This window comes from Dermacentor albipictus, chromosome 5 (assembly GCF_038994185.2).
Source record: "Dermacentor albipictus isolate Rhodes 1998 colony chromosome 5, USDA_Dalb.pri_finalv2, whole genome shotgun sequence".
Classification (NCBI taxonomy): domain Eukaryota; kingdom Metazoa; phylum Arthropoda; class Arachnida; order Ixodida; family Ixodidae; genus Dermacentor; species Dermacentor albipictus.
Genome location: NC_091825.1, coordinates 3,344,538 through 3,362,683, shown reverse-complemented (window position 1 = coordinate 3,362,683; position 18,146 = coordinate 3,344,538). Strand labels below are relative to the sequence as shown.

Genomic DNA, 18,146 nt, shown 5'->3' with positions numbered 1-18,146 from the left:
TGCTGTTTTTTCATGGGTGCACACTTTTGTCAATTTGAAGTAATTTGATGCTTGACGTTTTCATGGCATATTTGCTGATAAAGTTCAGTGTTGGAAGAGGTCTTGTTTCTGCAGCTTTGAATCCTTCACTAGCACTTACAGTTTGCTTGAAGTAAGGGTACTGTGGTGGTAATTTGATTACTAGTATAATGTTAATGCAACCACTGGTGATAGTCTCTTTCATAGCATATAACTATAATTTGTACATTGATCATTGTGTTGAGCGGACAAAATATTGGGAAAAGAGAGGTGTCTGTCGTATCCACTGGCCTCTCTTTTCCCAACAATTTTTCCTTTCAGTGCAATGATCAGTATGCAACACCAACTGGTCCAATGGTCCTGTAATTTGTGCTTGTTATACCATTTGTCTAGTCTTATGGTTGATTAGTGCATGCATTCAAACGTTAGTGTTTTATTTGTGGTGGCTTGTTGCTTCTGGTGTTTGTTTGGCCACTGCTATCACAGTGAAGCTGTTAATGATAACATAGTCATCGCAACCTTCCCACAACAGTGCCTTTGGATACTTTATTTGTAAATAATTAGTAAATCATTCAGTACATATTCTCTATTGAATGCCCTCAATATGTTGCCCCCACGGGTGGAGTGATATCCTGCCCAAACTGTGCACCCTGACATTATTTGCTGCACTTTTGCTGGCTTAGCTAGTTGATCCAGTCCAGGTTGTGTTTGCAATTGGTCTGGTGTGCAATCTTGGGCCACTCCCAGGCCACGCTGTCACACTGTGGATTTGTCAAGTCCTGCTTTGGGGGAACAGTGCATTCAGATTGTACAGTCAAATCTCGTTAATTCGAGCATGCTTAATTCGAAATTTTGGTTCACTCTAGCATACGCTGTGCAGGGTGTCTACCAACCAGGAAAACCGGGAATTCTCAGGGAATTTGAATAGTCTGGAAATACTCTGGAAAAATTCAGGGAATTTGTGCTTCTGTCAGGGAAAATTAGCTGTAATTTTATTGAAAGGGAACGAAAGTCGTGTTAATGCTGGCTCCAGTAATAGACAAATCGCAACGAATCATCGTTGACGCCGTGTCATCGGCACAAGGTATTGCCAGACTCGTTAACGATCGATTTTCCAGAAGCCCGATTTTTCGGACATGCCCGATAATTCACACGGCTTCGCGGCACCAACGCATACTCCATAAAGTCAATGTATATTGGCCTGACTGCAAGTCTAAAATGGCATTAATCAAAGCCACCACTGCCGCCATTTCGATTGTCTCGCCACCTCGAACTGGTGCTCTCGCACGCCGATCCGCTGGCATATGAGCCACCACCGCAGGCCTAGCTTCCGTAGGCCGTAAGGCCTAGCTGCTTCTACGTTCGCTAGCTTCTTGCCATGCGGCGCCATGTTATACATTGAAAGAATTCGCCGCTGTCACCAATGGCACAATGGCACTGACTCCACCTTTGTAATCCTTGCGATTGGCTTCGAAGCTCGCAAAGCACAGCTTGTTGTGCAATGCCAGTCTCCGAAAGTTAGCTTCGCCTCAATAGAAAAATGTTACACGGTGAGGCACAACAAGCGTTAGAAGGGGTAATTGTCATGGGTCACATTATGTATTTCTTAATTATACGCACGTGCAGCCTGTCTCCTGTCACAGTAAAAGCACTGATATGCCTAATAAGTGTACTGGCAGGCCTTAAGGGGGGACACTGCTATTCAAATAATGTTCATGGTGTTTTCCATCAATATTCATGAAACTTTCCATTCTTGTTAAGATTTTCGTGCTGATTTCAAATATGTAATTATTTTTCCAATAGGCCATTTAATTCTGAAGATAAATGAAATTCGTTGTTCATCATTTGCAGAAATAACGGGGAAAAAAACGCGCTACAGAAATTCATATTGGCACATGCCTAGGTACTAGAAAACATAAGGAACATAATGGTAGGAATACTTTTTTGATACATCAAATATTAGTAATTTTATAGCAATTCAATCTTTACTGTTTCGATTATGGCTACCCTACTGTTTGATCTAAAGCAGAATTGAAAAATTTTAAAGCATAAATTCCAAAAGCTGACCCTACCATTGTGTACTTTGCGCACTCAGCTACAAGCCACAACACAAATTATGGCTCTACCTGCCTTGAAGGCAGAGATATTGCCACGGCAAATCAGCAACCAGTCAAAAGTCGGTGTTTTGAGAAAACTAGAAAAAAGGAATACAGTGAAACCTCGTTAAACCGTAGTCGGCCGGAGCTCGGAAAAAGTACGTACTAAACGGTAGTACTGTTTAAGCGACATCGCATGAGATCGCCCACTTACCTGTCGAAAACGGAACTCAGAGAGAGTGCGATGAAAGGGGAAAAACATGCAGTATTTATTCACTTCGTGGGGCGTAAGTGTTATTTTCGTTTGATGTCGCGGCGGCCTAGCACGACGACAGCGGCCTCAAACTTACTGAAGCTGCGTGCCAGCTTCTCAGCCAGCCCCCCTTCTCTCGGCAAACACTCGCACGGCAGATTCCTCGGTGGCGTTACGTATTCTCCGTGCACGCGCGCAGTAGTGCTGCATAAGTCCCTGGGCGCCTTTTTCATTGCCGGGTGCCGGAGTTCGGAAAACCTTTCGTTTGGAATAGTTACGTCATCGCGCCCCTGTTCTCCTTGCGATGATCGCATTCATGAGGCTGACGTAACGCGCAGCTTCTGCCACTGTCGGGCCTGAATAGCCCGTGCTGTCGCTTTCCGTGTCGTCCTCATCACTGTAGCTAGTTGACACTTCGGCAACAACAGCGGCAACGATGGTGAAAAGTCGAACCTCGTAGCCGACATCTCTTCGCGGTCGCAGCAGCGCTGCCGAGCAACTTCGCATTCCTAATGCCACACACTGTAGTCAACAGCAGATCCATGTCGCGGGCCAGCGACGACTTCTTCGTGTCACGTTCGGTAGCACGGACGATGTCTAATTTTTCTTCTATGCTGAGCACCCGGCGTCTTTTTTATCCTAGCTTCGGCATGACGCGAGTCCTCGCTTGCACGACGCCACAACCATAGAGCCACAAGGCCCACAACGCTCTCTGGCACGGCGTCCATGCGGCGTCGAAATGATGTTGATGTTGATGCGGCTTCACGTGCAAACGCACAGGGCGCTTGGAGGCCGTAGTACCGATCTCTGAGGCTTGTTGTTCTGCCGGGCCGCCCGATGGAGACGACGCACCGCCGTGTTTGCGCGACGAAAAGTGGAAACGCTACGTTTTAACCGATGCGTACGCAATAAGCTGGTACGGTTTATGCGGATACAAAATACGTTATGTTCAATGGCCGCTGAGTCGGGGAATTGACTTTACTACTTTTAAACCGAAACTACTGTTTAAGCGGGTACGGTTTAACGAGGTTTTACTGTACATTTACTTTTAATCAAAAGTACAGAAATTATTTTTGCAATATTTTACAGTGAAAGTGGCTAAAAGCCACTAGGAATTCAGTCACTCTGACCACGGCCACCCAAATGCGGCAAAAACATCGTTTAGCACCGTTCACCAATTCCAGGTGGCTTGCATCACGCGTGCAGCAAGGTTGCCGTTCATGCGGGTCGATCTCCACGCCGACTCGATATTGCTGGAGCATGCGCACGTGATAACGATCTTTATAGCGAGGCCAGATTAACGTTCACTTTTGCCTACTGCAACGCTGCCGCCGTACACCTTGCACTTGACAAACGACATCAGTGCGTTCACGGAGTTCTACTGAGGATAGTGAAGCCTGCCTCGGCGTCGACTGGTGCGGCTGCAACGCCGTCGGCGCGAGTGAGCAAATCCAACATTCGCTTTGTTGCTTGTGTTGACGTAAGAACTTGAAGTTTTTTTTTAGCATTCATCTCCCCCTGCAACAAATCCGCACGCTGCAACATTACAGTGTCACGCTGAATGCGGCCGCTGTCCGTAACGATTTCACTCAATTGTGAGCTGGCTAGGCCTTCTCTTCGGCATCATTTGCGGTTGGCGGCAAGCTATTCTCGATGCTTTCTGAAGAAATGGAGCGCTTCTGACAGTTATAAGCTGATTGCTTCTTCTTGCTGAACTTGTGCTTCCTGGCGAACTTTCCTGGTGGATCGGACATAGTTGGGCACTTGTCACAAACCTACGACTGAGAACGAGACACACCGTCGCATCGCCTGCTGAGTGGAACAGACGACGGGAACCTCGCGCAGCCAACCACAGCACATGTTCTTGGTCACGTGCTGTGACCAAGATTTCAATGTCACTGACGTACCGACGGAGTCACTTTTGGCGGGAAATTAAAGAAGGAAGGCTCCTCTTTCCAAAGAGTTCAAGATGGCTGTGATTTCGCGCATAGTAAAAGAGCTACGCGCCGCGATAAAAAAGTGCTGTTTTTGCGCAGAATTCAGCTCGCAGCGATGTTATGAATTGATATTGCAGACGAAATACTCTTTCGTGAGATTCGAAACTTGGTGAATTAAAGAAATATTGGCTGTAAATATCGAAAATTTCATTTTCAAAAAATCAATTTTTTTCGCAATTTTTTCTCCACAAAGAGCCATATCCCCCCTTAAGAGCTTTTTCGGGCGTGCCCTTAACTCTTTCGTTACTGCGAGAAAATGGTAGTTTATTATAGGTCTCGGAAAAAAAATATTTACCACTACAAATAATATTCCAGCAGGATAGTGCGTTGTGCATAATGAAATTCTCCTTCCAAAAACATATGTTGCCAAACAAAAAATTTTTAGGTAAAATAAAGATTCAGAAAGCACCATTTTTGCTGCCAGTTGATAAAAACAATAAAGAAACGATATCTGCTAAAACATTAATATCAAAGGAAATTCTGAATATACATTTCAAAGATAAATAACCGAGGAATAGTGTCTGAAAAAATAAATGCTCAGTACACCGCCATTCTTTGGATACAAAAAAGAAATTAAGACCAGTTCATCGCTCATGGCATGCGGTGAAGCAGTTCCTGGATTTTGTGAAGCATAGGTGCACTCCGCATTTTCCCCACAAAATGTCTGGTTTTGTTCATCCTTGCGGCCTTCGTAACACATTTTTCAGTTCCGTCTTTTCGGCATCTTCTGAGGATGGTCCGATGAGAAGTCCAGGGAACGCACTTCACCAGTTCATCTAGAGTCGTGCACCTCTTTCAGGACCAATCGCTCTCAGCATAGCTGGGCAACTACAAGATTATGCATCCAAGCATATCTGTTTGTAATTTTGCCGATTGTCTTTATCACTTCTGCTGAGAAGAGTAGAAAGAAATCCCATGCTGTTGCAAACTGTCTTGTGCTGGTCCGCAGGGCTGGGCCGAGATGTGCTGCAAGTGGTCTTTTTGGTGTCAACGGAAGTTTCTTTGCTGCTGATGGCAGCACATCATAACCAAGCGAAGTATACACCCTGAAGATAATCAGGAGAGCTCTCAGGTCGTGTAAGACGATTGGGAGATACGTGCGCACAAGGAAGGAGACTGCTCAAGGCCATAATGAAAACTCGCCGGTGAACAGTTGCGGATGTCCCATGCTGACTCAAAATGTTGTTGCCATCAGAGCCGAGCACGACGCTTTTCTCACAACGCAGCTGCGCAGGATGACGCCATGGGGGCCACTTTCAATAACTGCGCAGTGACACCGGCAGCGTCCCTTGCCTGGATTTTACGAGAAGAGTGCAACCAATACTCCTGGAAACTGGTTGAAAATGCCAGGTCCACATGCTAGACATACGGCGGACCTCCAGAAATGCACTTTGGTGGAATAAAACGACTCGGACTTCAAACCAAAGCTCACTAGTGAACAGCTGGCGTCACTTTTGATTAATTATCACCGCTCGGCACTGTCAGACAAAAAAGCCGGCAATATAATTTAATTCTTGACTTACTGGGAGTCATTTGATTGCAAAATTTTAATGCTAGTGCAGTGTAATCGTGAGTGACAGGATTTTTTCTGTAGCGCGGCGGAAGGTGACAGCCACGCCTCTTTTCGTTACAACATACGCGCATTCGGTCGCAAAAAGGTCAATCAAAAATTACAACATCTCCGGAGCGTGAAAATTTTAACTGATTCTGAAAGTTAAGTGCCTGTACTTACTGGATGGCGTTAAGTGGATAAAACAGCTCCAACATGTCGAAATCAGCGATCTAAAGTATTGGTCACTGGGGATCGATTTTAATATGCATGGTAACAAAAGAGTTAAAGACACGCGTTCATTTTTTTCGGACTGCCCAATTTTTCGGATGTTTTTGCAGCTCCTAGGGAGTCCGAAAATGAAATGTTGACTGTACAACTGACCAAGAGGATGCTTCAAATGATCCATGGAGCAAATGCGTGGCGGAAGGAGGATGAGAAGAGAAAGAACTGGTGCACTGAGGAAATAACAAGGAAGTGTGCTGCCGCCTCTTTGGAGGAGCTTGAGCTCAAGAAAACAAACTGTTGGCTGATGCAGAGACGCAGGTGTCCCTCATCCAAACCAAAATAAACTCTTTAAAGCAGTGAAACTCAACACTGAGATGTTGTGTTGTGAGATGTCAGGACAGTTAAGGTTGACTTCCCAGCTGCTGAGAGAGAATCTTAGTTGTGACAAGTTCAGGCCTCATACCGATGAGCTTGCTATCGGTTGATAGAAATAGCTCATATTTGAAAATATTTACTTCTGTATGCATCTCCTTTTCATTCGTATTTGAACATGTTCGACTCGATCTGGAATGGGCTTTTGCCATTTTTTCCGCTGTGCATTTTACTGTCACCTTCTTTCTGTTTTCTTCTTGAATAAAATAGATACTAATACCCTTTACTATTCAAATTGGATTAAATCTTTTTTTTTTTTTTCAACGTGCTTACTAGAGAGTGGCAGCATTGGGCAACATGGTGTCAGCCCGTCTTGACGTAAAACAAAGTTCTGGCTCATTCAGGGAATTTCGCAAAAGTGCTCAGGGAAAACCTGGAGAACTCCGAAAATTTGGAAATGTCAACTTGGTAGGCACCCTGGCTCAACGTTACTAGACTAGCTTCAGTTTTAAAACTCGGCGCCGTTGCGCGGAACCGCCACCCGCCTGCGCCTTCGTGGCGCTGCAGTCGCGCCCGGCTTCACTTCCTCACTAGCCGGCTACGTGGGCGGGCCGGACTAAGCGCGCGGTGCAGCGTATTGTGTGGTTCGTTGTTGAAGGCGAATTTTAGCAAGCATGTAATCCGCGAAACTGTAGCTTTCGCCGAGTTTGTTGAGAATATAAGCAGACGATGCCAACGTGCTGCGCACCTGGCTGCATAGGCGGCTATCGGAACGATGTCGACAGTTCGGCGCGCTGCTTTTTCTGTGCCGCCAGCAATGCGACGCTTCGCTCGGCGTGGAACAGAGCGATTCTGTTGTTGTTGTTGTTGTTGTCCTGAGTGGCCGTGGCAGATACCCACAGTGCGGGATTGGCCAAGAATCGGGCGGTTTAATTAGGTGCCTAAAATAATAATGATAACAAGGGAGTTAACAATTTGGGCGTGTGAGTTTGAAAGTAAACGTTTTGTGTTTGGAGAAAAAAAGAAATAATCAGATGAAAACCGGGTATAAGATAACAATAATAATAATAATAATAATAATTAATAAAATATAAGAAATAAAAGAAAGCTATGGTTGGGAGGGAGAACGATCAATCTAACATGGAAATCGATTAGTTTCAATGAGGTAATTTTGGATCGCCAAGCAAACATTTCTGTTGCTGAACCCAACAATGGAGGCTCCAAAAGATAGGATCACAGGCACTGATAAAGTCAGACCAATAAAGCGAAGCAGGATTTCGAGTAGTCGTTTTCTTATAATAGAAAAACGTCTGCAAGACAACAAGAAATGGTCGATTGTCTCCGCTTCGCCACAGAATGAGCATAGTGGTGATAGGACCAGACCAGACCTGTGGAGGTAGACGTTCAATGCAGGTATATGGCAGCGCAGCTTCGTGATGGACACTTCAATTTTCCGTGTTCGGCAAAAATCTCTGTTCCAAGGGTGCAGGAGATGTCCGTACTCCACAGAGTTAGTAATTTCGGAGCCTGATACTGACTGTATAATGATACTCCTGCGAAATCTAGCTGCAGTTACACAAGCAGTCAAAGGGCAGCAAGGAAGAATCGGGCCACTTATCGATGCCTTGGCTAGAGAGTCTGCAATTTCATTAATGATTAGTCCTTTATGGCCGGGCACCCAAATCAAACGCACGCTTCTCAAGTAACCAGGTACCAATGATTGAAATGTCCTCATCACGCGAGAATCACTAGAAGCAGTAAGGGATGAGCACAATGATAAAGAATCAGTAACTATCACGGCTGACGTAATTGATGGTCCTAATTTGCGTAATGCTAGCACCACGGCCATGAATTCGGCTATTCCTTGTGCCGACCGGCACACGCGCTCGTGCCACTGCTCCTTCGTGCATCGTCGTCTTCCACAGCTGGCTGCGTTGCCGTTCATCATTCCAGCGTAGAATTTCACTTCTGTCATCGTAATGGGGAGGCCGCGTTTACGGTGGGAGGGGCCATTGCTTAAGGCAGTATGAGCCACTCATTGTCTTACGTAACGGATAGATTTAATTTCTGAAGAAACTTAATTTTGAATAATCGTAAATCGGGCGAAGGCAGCTAATCACGCCTCCGAGCAAACTCTAGACATCGAACGCAAGCGACAACGGCGGACTACGGGCATATCGTCAGTGACGTCGTTCTCTCCGTCGCAGCCGATTGTGTGTGTTACCGCATAATTCAGAAATACTTTAATGAATCCTCTAGATTAACCCAGTGATAAACACGGGCCGCACGTTTCAGCTTCGCTGGTTAACCATCTTCACGGAGTGGAAGAGCAGATGATATTTTTGTGTGTGTGTGTGTGGCTTGTGTGTTCAAAGACTGACCTCATCTTTCTTTTTGTTGCGCTTCTTTGGCGTGGCGAGAAGCCTCGGTGGGGATGAAGATCATCCAAATCACACACTTTGGCCAAATGTTCAGGCTTCTGAGCCTAAACTGCGCGAAACGTTAAGACGGCAGGAAAAAACACAGCTTCCGCGCTTCGCTGTATGCGTTTCTTTCTTTCGTGCAGTTTACCCTTATTACAGTATGAACCAACTGGCCCGATAAATCTTATTGCTGTAGGTGGATACCGCTTTCTTATGATATCACTAATTCGGACAAGGGAGAACGCCAGCGAGCGTGAAACACGCGTAAACTGCCCGTCCGCACGGGCTGAAGGCTGCGGCGAGGCGTCTGCAGTGGAGCCCGATGGAACGGCGCTGCCATCTGGCGGCTGTCACAGAAGTGGCGACACCGGCTGTAAGCGCGCGGGCGGAGAGTTTTACAACTGAAGCTAGTCTAGTAACGTTGCCCTGGCTGTGGTCCCATCAAAGCTATATGTATTCCAACGGGGAGAACACCCGGTAATTTGAACGCGCAAGCATCTGCGACGGTTAATTCGAACATACTGTGCTCTGACAATGCTCTCAGCAGCGTGCCAAGTCACGCGTCGGCTCCTCCTCCAACCAGCAGATCTGCTGGCCAGCGCTGGATTAGGGGGCGGGGGGCTAAGGGGGCTGCAGCCCAGGGCCTCACCTCGGACAGTAGGAGAAGGGGGCCCATTTATTCTAATCTGCTTAGTATATGGAACCATGGGCAACGAAACTTCGAGCGACATGTATGAAGCGAGAAAACCAGAACGAGGAGACATGGCCCCCCGCCTAAGTAATAGCATGCGTTTAACCTGATCATTTAGGGAGAGCTTGTCGAGCTGCAAAAACAGGAATCCCCTGCTACCCCGATGGGGCCCTCTTTCCTGCGAAGCGAGGCGCGTTTGCTTGGAAGAGTTTTCGTGGTTTCCTGTCAGTCTGTCTGTTCAGTGCTGTCTGGAAAGGAGGAGCAAGGGGGAAACACCTAAAACATGTAAATGTGGGATGAGGACTAAGTCTCCCTTGCCCCTCGTCACCACCACGCCACCCTCCACCTCTCAAATAGTTCCGCTGCTGTCCTCATAGAAAGGACGTGCTGCAGTACCCAACAGTGCCTCCCATTTGACTTTTCTAGGGTAATTCGGGCGGGGGAGGATGAGTCCGATAGCAGATGATGATGAGTCTGATGGCAGAGTCTAGGCACGAAAGGAAAGAAGATGTCACACATGCTTTTGTCACACATGCTTTTGTCCGCATGCCGTGGGGCATGGAATGTTCACTGTTCGGGCTACGGTTGTGGAAGAGTGTAGGGGGAAGTTGGAGAGCTGGACACAAAGGCCTGTCTCCAGGGCTCATTCCTGCCTAGTGGCTGCGCACCCTCGCACGCGCTCGATGGAAAAAGTATGTCACACTGGCCGCCAAACTTTCCAGAAAGAAGTAGAAGATGACTCAGAGGCGACAGAGGGCACGTAACTTCGCCCGCGCTAGGACTCGCCCTCTCCCCTTCGTTCTCGCGCTTGGCATCGACAGGGTGAAAGAAAAAACAAGTACCTCCCAGAACAAACGATTGCTCCTAGCCAATAGGAAGACGACACCGGAATGGGAGGAGTGAGTTTGTACGGAGAAGGAGGGAATTAGTACAAGTAACTCTATGCGTATGTGAATGCCTGCTTTGGCGCTAGCAACAGACAGACGCAGCGCGCGTCTATAAAAGGAAGTTGATCGCGGGCTGCGATTCAGCCCCGAGCCTCCGGTAAAGCTTGCATCAGCCAGCCCGCTGAGGAGCTCCCGGGGGACGCACCACTCTCGGCCAGCCAATTACCATCCAGGCAGCGTGTGCCAGTCATCGGGACTGCCACCGTTGGACACCTGCGGTCGCATCGGACTGACGAAGTGCCCGGGGAACAATTGGCATTCATTCATGCCAAAATGTTTGGTCGGAAGCATCAAAGTGGTGTGCACCCGCCATCTCCTATCACAGCACGAGCACCGATATGCCTAATATGTGTACTCTCAGGCCTTTGAAGCTTTTTCGGATGTACCTGTGGTGATTTGAGCCCTTAGGGGCAGTAAAAGGCATGCATTCATATTTTCGGACTGCCCGATTTTTCAAACGTTTTCGCGGCCCCCTAGGGAGTCCGAAAAATCGGACGTTGACTGTAATTTGTAAATAAGTGTGAATAAATCTTGTGCAACTTCCCACTCATGTGTTAGATTCGTGCACATGTACCACTGCAGGTAAGTCCTCCATTCAATTAGCTTCCTTTAATTCGAACAAATTTTCGGGCCCCTTCGAGTTCGAATTATCGAGATTCGGCTGTACTTTTGCGCATGCATGCTGCTTGAAAATTGCACTGACAAGGAGCTATGGCAGTTAATACAGCTTGCTGTGAGGGCTGCCTGTCACAGGCCCAAGCTCAAATTGGGTGTAGGCTCACATGAAATGTGTTTCATCATTCACTTGTGATACTCGGTGGCACTCAGCGTGTCCATATTTGCCTGTCTACTTGCTGACTGCCTGTCTACTTGCTGACGGTGTGTTGCTTTTCCTTTTTTTTCAGCTACCTCCATGCCAAGAACATCATTCATAGAGACCTTAAATCAAACAGTATCCTTTCTTGTATTTTGCAGAGTATTGAGGAAAGAGAAAACCCACTTCCCAATGGTTTACCCCATCAAAAAGCTTCACTTTGAGATACATAGATGGAACAAATAGGTAGCTCACGCTGCAACACTACAACAGTATGGCTGCTCGTTTAATTTCTCTCAGTTAATCTATGAACTCTTTATTCATAACTAAATCTATATCAGTATTCTGCATGCAGCGTGATTAGGGGTATGCGAATAGTGATTTTTAAAACCGAATTCAATATGATTCGAATAGTGCTAGAAGCAAATCGAATTGAATTGAATATCAGATCATTTTCGAATTATGAACAGCCTTTATCACAATTAATAAACAATGTTCACATCCTAGTAGTTTTTAAGTTGGCAAGTTTCTGTGATTACATAGTACATTATGAAGCATTGTTTATTAAAAGTACAAATGAAGTATTGGGAACAAACAAGCACTTTCTTCACATTCACAGAACTCTTCAGGAGTGCAAATGATCACTGTATTGCCTGTAAAGTATAGCTACCTAGGTGATGTTGCCTGCTCCACTCAACAAGTTCTCATGTTTTATGTCTATACAGTAGCACCGCATTGATACAATCCCCTCATGTACGATTTCCCAGCACCTTCATTCGCAATTGAAAACACAAAAGAATGACCCAACAGAGTTACGCTTACTTTTTACCGGTTAATGCCTTCCCGGAAAACACAACCCTTCGGCACCAATGCTCAGTACATCAACAAACTGCGATCGTATCATGCGTTTTCCGGCCGCTCAATCCCATGTAAACAAGAAAATGCTTGAGGTGCACGCAATCGAGAACAGTAGCCACCAGCCACGGCAGCTTCACTGCAATACACCCCCGCCTGTTTCATGGGAAAACGCTGGCACGCACTCAGTTTCTTATTCCAGCACCAGTAAATCTCCTCTTGGGTCGTCATACGCTGCATACTTACAGCTATCACTGCCAACCCTATTGCGATACCGTACTGCAGGCGGCGTGATGTGTGCATCATGTTTAGCTACGGCAGTATCTGACGTCATACACTAGGTTGATTTCATATCGTTTTCCTGTTGCCTAAAACACTGCACATAGGAAAACAACAAAACGTGTCTCTGGCTGCCGAAGCCCTGCCAGCTCGACACGCGTCGGCACGTCTTGCCTGGTGCTACAACAATGCGCGCAGCACTTTGCATTTCGTCAATGTCAGCTACGACTACAGTTCAGTCTGTCAGATTTTTAACAGCTTCGGATTTTACATTTTCCCGTTTAGTATGTTTTTTTTTTCGCTTTCTTTTCAAGAGAAATGAACGAGGTTCTACTGTACTGTACTTGCAGGGTTGAAAATTTACCATATATTTTGTTCCAACTTTTCTTAATTGAGCACAGTTGACGTTTTGAAATATTTGAGAAGTATTCAAAAAATATTCGCATCTACAAATAAGGACAATTTAATTCGAGGACCAAATCCAATAGGACACTATTCGATTCATTATTAGAAAGTTTTGAATATATTGCACGCCCCTAAGGGCAATAGGCTACACTATGCTGACGTGATTTCAGATGCAATGAATGAGTTTTTACTGTTATCTGTGCATTCTGCATCACAACTTAGATGCATGGTCTTGCAGATAATACGGTGGTCCGCTGCTATTGTTTTATGGTTCAAGTACACTTGCCAACAAGAATTATTCAAGATACGGAAACTGACAATAACCTTTAAAAATCAGGTGGGCTGTGGGGTGCATGATTAAGGTATGCGATACATCTTGCATGTACTGGGCACTGGGGTACAGGAATGACATGACCGATTACCGTATAGACTCCTGTAAGGGCCATACTTTTTCTTTCACAATTTGGCAAGGTGCAGCCTTATGATCGAAATAACGAGCTCTGGTGCACAGAACTGCATGGGCATCCGCTCAGACCTCTGGACGTTTGAATTGAACTAACTGTAGTGAAATTAAAGGAAGCCGACTTTGCATGACTTACTTTTATTCACACATTGCAAAGCTTTACATGCTTAAGTTATGTTACAGCTAGTGGTGTTCTTATGGTACAATTTTCCAGTTGTGCTCACTCCCTATTTGTAGTGGGCCCTTTTGTTTTGCAAAGGCTGTATGGGCACTGGGATAAAAAAAATTACCCCCGTTACTGGTGTCGCCCAGAACTGCCCTGTGCCACTCAGGCCCCGTGCACTCGTAGGTGGTTAGGGCTCCTGCACTTACCTCAATCTCCTGTGCTTGTGCTCCTTATAGATACGGATACATTTGGCCATGGTCAAAGGGGTTAGGCGAGGATTGCTATCCCTCTGTCTTTGAGCCCGAGTCTTGTCATGTAATTTCTGGACCCTATGTGTCAAATGCAGAGGAGTCATAGCCAAGCAACCGTCAAATTTCTACAAATTATACACTTGCGAGCCTTATAACTCCAGCTGAGCCCCAGTTTGAGTTTGGTTTGTTATACCTACTATGGCAAAGTGAGCTCTTTCTCAAATGTGACCATTCCAGCTGAAATTGACAAATGTACTGCCAAGCTAAACCTCTGTAAATGCCCTGTGCAAGGCTAAATTTAGCTCCAAGTACATCGTGTGCACAGATTGTGCCCTTGTCGCAATCTGCACACGCAACACCTGCGTGAGTGAGTGATGGCTCCTTTTCTCTACGCATTGATGCCAAGGTGGTTAGTACTGCACTTGAACCTCATTATAACGAAACAGGATATAATAAAATAATAGATATAACGAAGTAAATACAGTTCCCCTTAAAATCCCCATAGAGATCTATGTATATTGTCACGTGATAGTAACGGTGAAGAAAGAACACAGTAGCAGTACTGTGAAAGACAAAACTAGCTTTTATTGGGCGAACCTGTGCCCACAAAACAGGCTACACTTAAAGCACAACGATAGCGGCGAACACAGTCGGCGATCGTCGAAAATCTGATCAGCGGCTCAAGTGCGTCACCTTTTATAGATCAGTCGTCGAATGTTCCAGATTAACTGATGGAACCCGCGTGTCTTCCACAAAGTTCTACACCATTCGTGTCACGCGATGAAATCTGATAACACAAGGTTCGGCGAGAACAGACACGCGGATAGAAGCGTCGATAAATTTCCAGAAACGTCGGATACATGCAGGCGCGTCCCTCGCTGTGCGATTACAGTTGTTAAGCGGCGAAACGTGGTTGCCCGATAAAGTACACGTGTCATTACCCCCCTCTTAAAAAGCATCGACCCGATGCTGCAAACAAATGAAAGTAACAAAGAAAAGCACTCGTAGCAAAGAAAACACAAAACTAAGGAAGTTCATCAGCGTCCGTAAAATGGTTTAAGGCGCACCACGTGGACCACTTCAGATCGTGCGCGGCGCCGCTGTGAGTGCGAAATGCCGTCTGGCACGACCTCATAGTCTAGTGCGCCAATACGTCGGATGACCTTGTAGGGTCCGAAATAGCGTCGCAGCAGCTTCTCACTGAGTCCTCGCCAGCGTATCGGGGTCCATACCCAAACACGGTCGCCGGGCTGGTACTCGACGAAGCGTTGTCGGAGGTTGTAGTATCGGCTGTCGGTCCTCTGTTGGTCCTTGATCCGCAGGCGGGCGAGCTGTCGGGCTTCTTCGGCGCGCTGGAGATAGCTAGCGACGTCAACATTCTCTTCGTCAATGACGTGGGGCAGCATGGCGTTGAGCGTCGTCGTCGGGTTCCTGCCGTAAACCAGCTTAAACGGTGTGATCTGTGTTGTTTCTTGCACCGCCGTGTTGTAAGCGAAGGTTACATACGGCAGGACCGCGTCCCACGTCTTGTGCTCAACGTCGACGTACATCGCTAGCGTGTCGGCGAGGGTCTTATTCAGGCGCTCTGTGAGACCATTCGTTTGCGGATGGTAGGCAGCTGTCCTCCTGTGGCTTGTCTGGCTATATTGCAGAATGGCTTGGGTGAGCTCTGCGGTAAAAGCCGTTCCTCTGTCGGTGATGAGGACTTTTGGGGCGCCATGTCGCAGCAGGATGTTCTCGACGAAAAATTTCGCCACCTCGGCTGCGCTGCCTTTCGGTAGAGCTTTTGTTTCAGCGAAGCGGGTGAGATAGTCCGTCGCCACGACGATCCACTTATTCCCGGATGTTGACGTCGGAAACGGCCCCAACAAATCCATCCCAATCTGCTCGAATGGTCGACGAGGAGGTTCGATCGGTTGTAGTAACCCTGCTGGCCTTGTCGGTGGTGTCTTGCGTCGTTGACAGTCTCGGCATGTCTTGACGTAACGGGCGACGTCGGCGGTCAGACGCGGCCAGTAATACCTTTCCTGTATTCTCGACAGCGTCCGGGAGAATCCGAGGTGCCCAGCAGTTGGATCGTCGTGTAAGGCGTGCAGTACTTCTGGATGCAGCGCCGACGGAACAACAAGAAGGTAGTTGGCGCGGACTGGTGAAAAGTTTTTCTTCACGAGTAGGTTGTTTTGAAGCGTGAACGAAGATAGTCCACGCTTAAATGCCCTAGGGACAACGTCGGTGTGCCCTTCCAAATACTCGACAAGGGCTTTTAGCTCCGGGTCCCCTCGTTGTTGATCAGCGAAGTCTTCCGCGCTTATTATTCCAAGGAAGGCGTCGTCATCCTCGTTATCTTGCGGCGGCGGGTCAATGGGGGCGCGTGACAGGCAATCGGCATCTGAGTGTTTTCGTCCGGACTTGTATGTTACAGTAATGTCATATTCTTGTAGTCTGAGGCTCCACCGTGCCAGCCGTCCTGAAGGGTCCTTTAAGTTAGCTAGCCAACACAACGCGTGATGGTCGCTGACCACTCTGAATGGCCTGCCATATAGGTAGGGGCGAAATTTCGCTGTAGCCCAAACGATGGCGAGGCATTCCTTTTCCGTTGTGGAATAATTGCCTTCCGCTTTTGACAACGACCGGCTAGCGTAAGCTATCACGTGTTCATGTCCATCTTTTCTCTGGACTAGGACGGCACCGAGGCCTAGGCTACTGGCGTCAGTGTGAATTTCGGTATCGGCGTGCTCGTCGAAGTGCGCAAGTACGGGCGGCGACTGCATGCGTCGTTTGAGTTCTTCAAATGCGTCGGCCTGCGGCGTTTCCCACTTGAACTCAATGTCACATTTAGTTAGCTGTGTCAGCGGCTCAGCGATGCGTGAAAAGTTCTTGACAAATCGCCTGTAGCAGGCACACATGCCAAGAAATCTACGCACTGCCTTCTTGTCGGTGGGCTGCGGGAACTTTGCGATGGCAGCTGTCTTCTGCGGGTCGGGGCGGACTCCAGACTTGCTGATGACGTGGCCTAGGAACAGAAGCTCATCGTAGGCGAAGCGACACTTTTCTGGCTTCAGAGTGAGCCCTGATGACTTAATGGCCTCGAGTACTGTTGCAAGCCGCCTAAGGTGATCGTTGAAATTTTCGCCGAAGACAACGACGTCATCCAAGTAAACGAGACAGGTCTGCCACTTCAATCCTGCTAAAACTGTGTCCATGACGCGCTGGAACGTTGCAGGCGCCGAGCACAGTCCAAATGGCATAACCTTGAACTCGTAGAGGCCGTCTGGGGTGATGAAGGCGGTCTTTTCGCGATCTCTTTCGTCGACTTCTATTTGCCAATAGCCAGACTTGAGGTCCATCGACGAGAAGTATTTAGCGTTCCAGAGCCGATCCAATGCGTCGTCTATCCGTGGGAGGGGGTATACATCCTTCTTCGTGATCTTGTTCAGTCGACGATAATCGACACAGAAACGTAGGGTTCCGTCCTTTTTCTTTACCAGGACAACAGGGGATGCCCACGGGCTTTTCGACGGCTGGATGATGTCGTCGCGCAGCATTTCGTCGACTTGTTCTCTTATAGCTTCACGTTCCCGCGTCGGAACTCGGTAAGGGCTCTGGCGTAGTGGTCGAGCGCATTCTTCGGTTATTATGCGATGCTTTGCGACTGGTGTTTGTCGAATCCTCGATGACGTCGAAAAGCAGCCTTTGTATCGTCGAAGCAGACTTCTGAGCTGTTGCTGCTTAATTACGGGGAGACTTGGACTTATGTCGAAGTCTGGCTCGGGAACTACAGTCGTCGGGGTAGATGCGACAGAATCCGAGAGGACAAAGGCATCGCTGGTTTCCACAATTTCCTCGATGTATGCGATGGTCGTGCCCTTGTTGATGTGTTTGAACTCCTTGCTGAAGTTTGTCAGCAACACTTTCGTGTTTCCTCCGTGCAGTCGAGCGATCCCTCTTGCGACGCAAATTTCACGGTCGAGCAGAAGACGTTGGTCGCCTTCGATGACGCCTTCTACGTCAGCGGGTGTTTCGGTGCCGACCAAAACAACAATGCTGGAGTGAGGCGGGATGCTCACTTGATCTTCGAGCACACTCAATGTATGGTGACTACGAGGGCTCTCCGGCGGTATCGTTTTATCTTCCGACAGCGTTATTGACTGTGACTTCAGGTCGATGATTGCGCCGTGTTGGTTCAGGAAGTCCATACCGAGAATGACGTCTCGTGAACACTGTTGGAGGATAACGAAAGTGGCAGGGTAAGTTCGGTCATGAATGGTTATTCTTGCCGTGCAGATTCCAGTTGGCGTGATGAGGTGTCCTCCTGCGGTGCGAATTTGAGGGCCTTCCC

The 18,146-nt window shown here is 47.4% G+C and overlaps 1 protein-coding gene across 5 annotated transcripts in view; it reads left to right on the top strand.

The window, feature by feature from the left end:
* Raf (Raf oncogene) overlaps nt 1–18,146 on the top strand; it is a 275,768-nt gene that overhangs the window by 184,059 nt on the left and 73,563 nt on the right. For all 5 annotated transcript variants that reach the window (XM_070538212.1, XM_070538215.1, XM_070538214.1 and 2 more), the window contains one exon: nt 11,480–11,526. In XM_070538212.1, coding sequence (XP_070394313.1) covers nt 11,480–11,526 — 47 coding nt within the window. The remainder of the gene's footprint in view (nt 1–11,479; nt 11,527–18,146) is intronic.